This window comes from Ischnura elegans, assembly GCF_921293095.1.
Source record: "Ischnura elegans chromosome 13 unlocalized genomic scaffold, ioIscEleg1.1 SUPER_13_unloc_4, whole genome shotgun sequence".
NCBI classification, from domain to species: Eukaryota; Metazoa; Arthropoda; class Insecta; order Odonata; family Coenagrionidae; genus Ischnura; species Ischnura elegans.
This window is the reverse complement of record NW_025791660.1, coordinates 2,281,323-2,290,698: the sequence shown is the minus strand read 5'-3', so window position 1 is coordinate 2,290,698 and position 9,376 is coordinate 2,281,323. Positions and strand designations below refer to the sequence as shown.

The window sequence follows — 9,376 nt, the reverse complement described above, 5'->3', positions numbered from 1 at the left end:
TTAGCCTTTCAGACCAGTTACAGACCAGATCCAGATTAGTTACAGAGCAAATATTTTTACCTGGGTGAGCCTATTGTCCAGTGGGGCACACATGCAGCAAGGGAGAAGCAGTTCAAATGCATAGACTTGCACGGGAGAATGGTATCAGAGTTTTAGTTGAGTGCTCTTTTTCTTGTTGAGGACATGGCAGTGCAGTGCAGCTACAAGGTTGTTTCAAGGCAGTTTTAACACATTCAGGGGAGTTTCAGCCAAGAATCAGCTCGGTTTCAAGTGAGAAATTTTTACTTGAGCACGGTTGCTTGAACTCTCACTCCTCACACAGGCTAATAAAACGTCTGTGACAGTTCTCTTAGAGAAGCGATACCTCTGGAGGAATTCCGCCCCTGAATAATACAATATGCAATTCTGCCCATCCCTAAGGTGCATTCTTCCAACATAAATACACGGCTCTTCCATCACATACCTAGCAAATTCTGCATCTATGTTATTGCAATGGTTGTTCACTTCATTGCTATTACGGACTTCACTTTTTTCGTTCTTTTTATACGTTTTCTTATAACAGGCATGTATGATGATTAAATAAATATCGTGAGGTTAAAAAAGCGACATCTTAACTACAGATTTTGATCGCACATTGCAACATGTGTCTATAAAAAAATGCCAAAATCCGGAGGTGATCAACGCATTCCGCCATATTAGACCTTGGAACCGTTCCTACAATTTAGTAGCATGGTCTGAGCCATGCTCAAAATAGTAGGGAGACAATCGGTATGCTTGTCGATAGAGTTGGTCCTACAAACGGAGAGGTACGTTTCAAAAACGCTTAGAGGTGGACTTCCCCCTAGTAACGAGTCGTACAGGAAGAGTCGTTCCACTAGGAACGTCTTAAAATACTGCCCTAAGTGCCTCAAACTATTATCAAAAGCGTTGAAATGTATGGCTTACATTTTAATTTAAACACTTTTTTACCATTTAAGAACAGCATTTAAAGATAAAAGAATAATTTATTTATCCTTAAGAATAAAGTAGAGTACATTTACAAAAACATTTAGAAATTAGGTCACAGACTTAGTTGAATAATATTGCATTATTCAATTACTACGAGACATTTCTTTCATTTCAACAATGCAGTTATCATAACAGTAAGAATTTTTTTACCCTAGTGGCTAGTGAACACTAATTAGACTACTTAGACCAATCACTGTTTTTAAATGAGCGAAAAAGTGAATCTATTTAGAGAAAGACATTTATAATTAACGGCAAGAGTAAGGTTTCTCCTTCGTATGAGTCAGAATGTGACGGACAAGGTCACTCTTTTGAGAGAAAGACTTTTCACATTCTCTGCAGGAATAAGGTTTCTCCTTTGTATGAGTCCGAACGTGACGGACAAGGATACTCTTTTGAGAGAAAGACTTTTCACATTCACAGCAGGAATAAGGTTTCTCCTTCGTATGAGTCCGAATGTGATAGATTAGGTGACCCTTATGAGAAAAAGACTTTTCACATTCTCCGCAGGAGTAAGGTTTCTCCTTCGTATGAGTCCGAACGTGACGGACAAGGATACTCTTTTGAGAGAAAGACTTTTCACATTCACTGCAGAAATAAGGTGTCTCCTTTGTATGAGTCTGAATGTGATAAATTAGGTGACTCTTTAGAGAGAAAGACTTTATACATTCACCGCAGGAATACGGTTTCTCCTTTGTATGAATCCTCATGTGACAGACAAGGTTGCTCCTGACAGAGAAAGACTTTTCACATTCACCGCAGGAATACGGTTTCTCCTTTGTATGGGTACGAACGTGACGGACAAGGACACTCTTTTGAGAGAAAGACTTTTCACATTCACTGCATGAATAAGGCTTCTCCTTCGTATGAGTCCGAACGTGTTGAACAAGGTGACCCTTTTGAGAGAAAGACTTTTCACATTCACCGCAGGAATAAGGTTTCTCCTTTGTATGCATCCTCATGTGACAGACAAGGCTGCTCCTAAGAGAAAAAGACTTTTCACATTCACCACAGCTGTAAGGTTTCTCCTTAGTATGTGTCCGAATGTGATCTATAAGAAAAAACTCTTTCGAGAGAAAGACTTTTCACATTCACCGCAGGAATGAGGTTTCTCCTTCGCATGAATACAATTGTTACGGATATGGCAACTCTTATTAGAGAATGGCTGTTCACATTCATTGCAGGAATAATGTTTCTTTGCACTGTGTGGACTATCTCTGCATGATGCCCCATCTGCAGTGAAGCTTTTCCTCACTTCCCTCACATTTTTCTCCCTTGTTCCTCCAAAGTTTGCCTTAAAAACCCCATTTCCGTTTTGTCTCATCCCTTGTCTTTTACATATCAGCTTATTTAAACTTTTGGAGGAGGTGGACTGATAAGAACTATTAGTTTCTCCTCTTGAAACAAGAGGTTTGAGGGCCAAATCTTTTCTGATTGTCAAATTAGCATCAATATCCAAAATGCCAGAACCAAAATGAATTTTGAGGTGTTCGATAAGATCATTCTTGGCATTGAATGCATCTCCACAGTTGAAGCAACGATAAGAATTGTCCTTTGATTTGGCAAGCTTCCGAGGATTTTTGATCATGCTAGTACTCATCTCTTTGTTTTCTCGCATGGCTGCCTCATGGCCACTCTTTCTACTGTCAGTGACCCTGAAAAACTCTATGGTGTCTCGATTATCACAACCATTTGTTTGTCCAGCAACAGTCATTGTTTCTCTATTTCCTCTGATTTTAGACACATGCCTAGATTTCGAATGAAACTGTCCATCACCAGGAATTGAGCACGAAGTTATTTTATCAGCAACCAAGGTACCACAGCTTTCAATGTCTTCATCCATCACCTTACTTCCTTTCCTCGAATTTGATGCTCTAGTTTTTTGTTCAAGGAGAGTAAACAAAGCTGAGGCTCTTTCAGAAGTAGGGTGATCTAGAAAAGAATTTCACATTTAAAATGAGTAAATTTATACATGTAATATATCATTCGTTGACCAAATTTATAACAACCATAAGACAGATATCAAAGTTGCAACTTCAAACGATCTTTCGTTTCAATGCCATACACACAAACAATGTTGCAATTTACTTATTATACTGGGGTCAAAACATTTCTTCACAAATTGAGTGGCACTGCAGCTCAGAGAAATTAAGTAAGGCATTACATAATAACCTCAAACATCTACTCCAAAAAACACCCCAGTGCACCATTTCACGCAAAATGGCAGTAGAGCATCCATATTAAAAAATATACCATGAAGTTATTTGTAAAACTACATCCAAATTATTCAAACCTCTCATAACCACCCTCAATGTGGGTGATGCCCTGTACGTCATTGTACAACCATGAAAAATTTGGATGAAACTATAGCCTTGAAATCTTAGCTAACAAGAATAAGTAAGCATGGACTGGTCACTTACTGTCCTTTATCTCCAGAACCAGAACTTCGGCACACAAGGCATTGAAATTGTGTTTTGCCTATTTTTAGCCAAATCAGTATTTTTCCATGTCTCACGTCTTCCATGAATATGTAATTGACCTAATATAGCACAGTTTCCATGAGCACAACAGAGTGAATTGGAAGCGTTATGTATCAAATTAATTTTTTTCTATTATTTCAAAACTGAACCAAACCTTTTGTCCTCATTTTAACAGGTTCCATGTTAACTTTGTCTATCGCTACCATGACTATCAAGAAATAGAAGGCTATGAATTTTTCTACATAGCAATATTTCAGTGAAATATTAATATATTTCACTGAAACACGAAGAATATTTTACTAAAAATTTGCCGACCTGATTAAATTATCCAGCAGAACCGTCAACATAAACTAAAGAAAGTATAGCAGGATGAAATATTCACATGCTACATCCTTCACAAGTGGAGTGTCCAAAAAGCTGATCTAAGAATTTCACCAAATTTTTTTTTGCAGTCCATTGTGAGTTGTCACCGAATCAGCCCCCATTTGGGGTAACATGTACAACCAATATTTTAAACTACAAATCCAGTTAAACATTTGAGGGTCAAACATATTAATAAATAAGAGACACTCTGCAAAGGGTTAGCATTAGTCCCGTGCTTAAAGTGCCCAGTTGTCACCCAGAGCGGTCACAGTTTCGATCCACTCATAAAAATAAAAATTTCTTCAAATTTATGGAACAACAGGCTTCTGTAAAATAAAAAGTAAAATGAAAGTACGACAAATTTCATCACAAAATTTGATCAAATAGGGTGGTTTCCTATTATTTTTTTATTGCCTAAATCGAAAGATTATTACTCCTGGAGTACGTATTTCACGCTTTTAGATTTTTAAATGACAATATCTATTTTTCGCGATTAAATGAAAAGTGAAAATTTACAAGCGCGCGAAAACGCGACGCGTAAGTAGGAATGATGGGAAATCTTTCCGTACGTCGTATTTCTGGTTCCCCCTCCGCCCGGTGAGGTGACCTTGAGACGAGGCTTAGCGCTGATACGTCGCAGGCTGCCAGCGGGTAGCCTAGTGCCCTGCCGCCTGGTAGCGCTTGGCTTAAATAAGGATTATTAATACCTTATCAAACGAGGAAAACTTTCCGACCTTAGCCAGTTTTAATAAGTGATTATTAAGACATGTTTTCCTGAGATCTTTGACTCATGCATGCATTGGTTACCTCAGACGATGTATAACTCCTATCTTTTCCTATAGAAACTAGGTCCCTGTGACGTCACGTGGAGTGGCATCGCATGGGCGCCAATCCGGCCCTTTTCAAATGAGGATAAAAATGGACCATTGCCATTCGTCTAAACCGGCATTTATAAAACGAAATAATTTGTATATTATGAATACACTAATGGTGGATAACGAATCGCAATTATTGCCTTTTGTTTTCTTTGATGAAGGAAACTACCCTATTCTGGGATCACAAAATTTGATTGAATTCTGGGATCACAAAATTTGATTGAATTCTGAGATCCAGTATTGGAACATTTGCCTGGTCTGAATTCTTTACAAGTCTTTTGTGCGAAAAGTTATTTTCAAGCACTTATGAGCACTCACCTACTGCCTCCGTCATAGACTCCATGGCCATTGTCTGATTCTGAATCAGCTCTCCATTTTCCATAGAAGTAGGCTGAAAGTAGGAAAAAATATGAATGGACAGGGAATTAAAACTAACTTAGCACGTGATTACGCACAACTAATTCTTAAACCATATAAACTCGCATATTAGCTTATATTTTCCATGTGAACAAGAAGTAAATCAATAATATTTATGATAAAATATGAATAATCTATGGATGACAGCAAATTTAAAGAAATCTGATTTCCACCTTTCAGAACGATAAAAAAATCATAAACAGCAGTGGAAACGTATTCCAATTGAGTCTGCGGTCTACACCCATTACATTCCATTGTATGCCTTCCTCCTCGACTTCTGTACCAAAAATTGTATTTATTTATTCATACACGTATTTATCCTGTGAATTGAGCACTCTAAGAAATCGCATTAACCTCTTCCCTACGCAGGGCATGATTTCATGGCTTGAATTTTTCGAAGCAAAAGGGCAAAGGCCGTTTTTTTACGATTTCTCGGTCAAGAATGCCAAGTGGGTCCCTCGGCAAGAGAGGTCCGACCCTTTCCTATTGTCCGTGTGGGGAACACCTCGGCCCATTCCGGCACTTAGTGACCCACTCAAGGAAGGTGCTCATGGTCACTTATTTGTTTATATGGTGGAATAACTAAACACATAAATGTTGTATTTATTGAAAATCAATGCGAGGAATTACATTCTGTATGTTCTGCTGATTGGTTCCAAATTTTAAACGGAATTCTAGCGTTCATATTAACGGAGTTGATCATAACCTAGAACATTTTTTGAAGACGCTACGGTTAGATGTTTAGTTGTTATTTTTTTATCTTACTATCAAGTTTATAGGAGCGATATTTTAATGATGTACATCTAAAATATAAGTTACTCTGTTAGCTACATTCTAAGAGTACATTTGCGGTGAAATTCGATAGAACATCCGATTTAACTTCCATGAAAAAAAAGCCCTCGTAATGTAATAAAATATGATTCTCTTAGTTCTTTGTCGTGAGCCAAACTTACAGCGGCTTACTTTAATAACCGCTTACCAACCTTTGAATACAAAGGTATTTTAAACGAATTTAGCTATAAATACTTATTAATGCATATCCTAAAAATTCGTAAATTTAATGTACGATAATGTATGATAAGGAATGTTTTACGTAGACACATGCTGTGAGAAGCATTCCATACCATTGCAAGAATAAGAACTTCTCTACCCAGGTAATTACTCTCATATCTTGGTTCTCTGGTCAGGATCCAGGTGGTCTGCCCTGTGCCCCTCACGGGCTTATTTCGAGATACATTAGAGCGTTAATGTTTTCTTTGAAAAACTTATTATCCTCCAAGTGGAACATCCAAGAGTATATTGGTGTAAGTATTCTCCTACTCAAATATGTACGTGGAAGACGATAACCTCACTCCTCTCGGAAAAGCTCATTTGGCTACGATATAGTGCCGTTTAGCTGAAAAACCTAAAAATAACCGTAGAACTTCGTTTAAAAGTTCTAACGGCATTGCAAAATGAAAGGAATACATGTATAAACTGACATTTAATGCAACAGTAACAATTAAAAAAATTAAAATTGCACTGGCAACAATAAACTGACCGCAAAAGTACGCTGGGATGGGTTACCTTTGGGGAAAAGGGTTGAGGATTATATTTGCCCAGTTGCCGAGGAAAGGGTCCGGCACTCCGCTAGGAAAGGTCATTAAGGGGAGGAAGCGACTACCTGGACAGTCCCAAGCCGAGAAAAAACTCCGTATGGGGCAAAAAAGAAATTCTCAAACCCTTCATATAGCCACAAGCAACTTCCTGTAAAGGAGCTCGGCGCGAAAAGGTTAAATTTCATGACATACCCCTGTCAATCACAGTACACATTGACTACATATCGATATTATTTTATGCTTTTTGAAGTAGGGAACTATAATAGAGAACTTAAGTATATCAAAATTATCCATATAAATTTTGGCTAGGACAGGGGACAAAGGTGATCCCATAGCTAGGCTATCTAACTGTTTGTAATGCCTGCCAATGAAGAAAAAACTGTTGATTTGTGCACAAATTCATGAGTTAACAAACTTCACTTATCACTGGATGCGGTGTATCTGACTCGGTTAGGGTGATTTCCACTAAAAGTGCTATGTACTTTCTTGGGATAATTGGCAATAGATTCACTACGTTAAAATCAAACTAATACGCAACTATGTTGTAACAGTTGTTGTGAGAGCATGCTTGCAAGTTCATCATCACAATAAATCACTTAAAAGAAAAAGCCAAGATTTTATTTCTTCAACTCCCACAATAAAGGATTTCCACCAAGTGTCAGTACTACTATCAATTATATTAATATTACACTTGATTTAAATCTATACCATTATCAGATATGATTTATAGGTCCTATTATTTTACTTAGTAAAATATAAGTCAAATACAATGCATGCATGCATGCAGCAACACAAGGAAACAATCTACTAGCCCTGTGATATGAATACACCTCGAAGAACTCTTTAAGGCTGAAGTAACTTAAATTACACGAAGAAGTTTCATTTTATACTTGAACTCATGTCTCAAAGGAATATATATGATGTTCAGAGGCAAAAGGTTCTTTACTTTTGTGGCCATAAGAAAGGGTACCTTGTTGTACACTACTGAGTAATTGGAGAGCATGATTACATCCTCACCATGTCGAGTTAGTTTCCCATGAACTTGGGCAATGGTGATGAGCTGTTTCAAGAAGTATTCTTTGAGTATATGCAGAATAAGAAGGTATACGAAAATATTATTGTTATTATTTAAATACGAAGGCTTTTATTCCAGCAGAGATATCTTTCTTTCTCTTATTTATGGCACCCAAAAGGTTTGTACCCTTTCTTTCAAGCAAAACCAAGCTAAGTGATGAGAAATTGACCATTAGTGATATTTCTGCCTTTGGTCAAGTAGGGCCGCATAAGTTTCAATACAGCATGATCTGTAAAGCGATTCCCAGCTTGACGAGAGTCGTCCTTGCCAAGGTAATGAAATCCGTTAATCAGATAATTACTATCCTTATCCGCTACAAGCCAGTATTTTGCCCATATTTATCAGGCTGTGATGCCATGAATTGCGTGAATGGACATCTAGCTTTGTTTGGAAACAGCTGTTCGTCAAAGGTTATGTGTGGCCTAGGCTATGGTTCCACAGAATGGCCATCTCCTTCTCAGGTAGGATCTTGAACGAGAAGGTGTCGCACAGTGGTCCGGATCCGGAAAAATGTGGACAAAAATCATTTTTTCGACTTTCTTGAAACTCATTTAAACTATAGAAGTTATGTAGTAATATGTCTGGGGTATCACCTTTCATGCTTACTTTTTATAAAAAAAAATTGCTTGCTTAGATATATTGCGTCAAAGTAGCACTATTTCTAATGGAAACTTGATTTTTCCGTTTTTTCGAAAATTACGCATTTTAGATTTATTTTTGGCTTTACGCCGCCAATTATATTCGTAAACTAACTTTGCACTATAGTAATATAGACATTTCTCTGTCATAAAATATATATTTCAACCTTATAGAGAGGTTGATGATTGCTGTAGAATTATTTGAAGGGGAGTAATTTTTTCGGAAAAATTCGCATAAATGTTGAGTTATAAAAAAGTGATGTCGATTTGCGCGAATTCGGCTATTGGTGACAATAAAGTACAGTATTATAAAGATATTAGTAAAGAAATCAGCTGCAAATCTGTGCGAGTTAGCGAATAACAACGATTTATGTTCCCAGCCGCGGTAGACGTGAGCGTCGACACGCTAGCATCAGCGCAGTGTAGGCACATGGTAAAATGTGTCTCCCAATGGGCCAGAATCACAAAAATATGAATTTTAGCATTTTAAAACCTATTTTATACTTTGTAATCATCCAAACTTTATCTGTGTGTCAATCACGATTTGGTAATAGATGGAAGTAAATATGACAGGCTACATGCTCTGCTACCGGGAAAACCCACAACCGCCTTCCCTTTCTTTCAATCCGAACGGGCAAGAGACCCGTTACCCGAACACGTGTCGGACATCAGGGAAGTGGGAAGGGGTCTTTAGCCGGGAAATTTTGCCATCTTTTGTCATTTTGCTATTTTGCCACTTGGTGCACGACCCAACTTGAGTTTATTGCTTTTCTAGGGGCGGTCTGGCTTGCAAGTGAAGCTGCACGTGTTAATAGATGAGGTTTTTACCCTCCACCCGCTTCCTTTTGGACGGATTTTATTGCAGGTCCGCCGCTAGGATGTATTTTCGCTCAAAATCCAAACATTTCATATTTTCTTTACGGGG

The 9,376-nt window shown here is 37.8% G+C and overlaps 1 protein-coding gene across 1 annotated transcript in view; it reads right to left on the bottom strand.

The window, feature by feature from the left end:
• Window positions 1-1,012: 1,012 nt before the first annotated feature.
• LOC124173249 (zinc finger protein 37-like) overlaps window positions 1,013-9,376 on the bottom strand; it is a 31,105-nt gene continuing 22,741 nt past the window's right edge. The window contains 3 exon segments of the mRNA XM_046552770.1: window positions 1,013-2,066; window positions 2,069-2,937; window positions 5,042-5,114. Of these exon segments, the coding sequence (XP_046408726.1) occupies window positions 1,254-2,066; window positions 2,069-2,937; window positions 5,042-5,114 (1,755 nt within the window). The 3' untranslated portion in view covers window positions 1,013-1,253.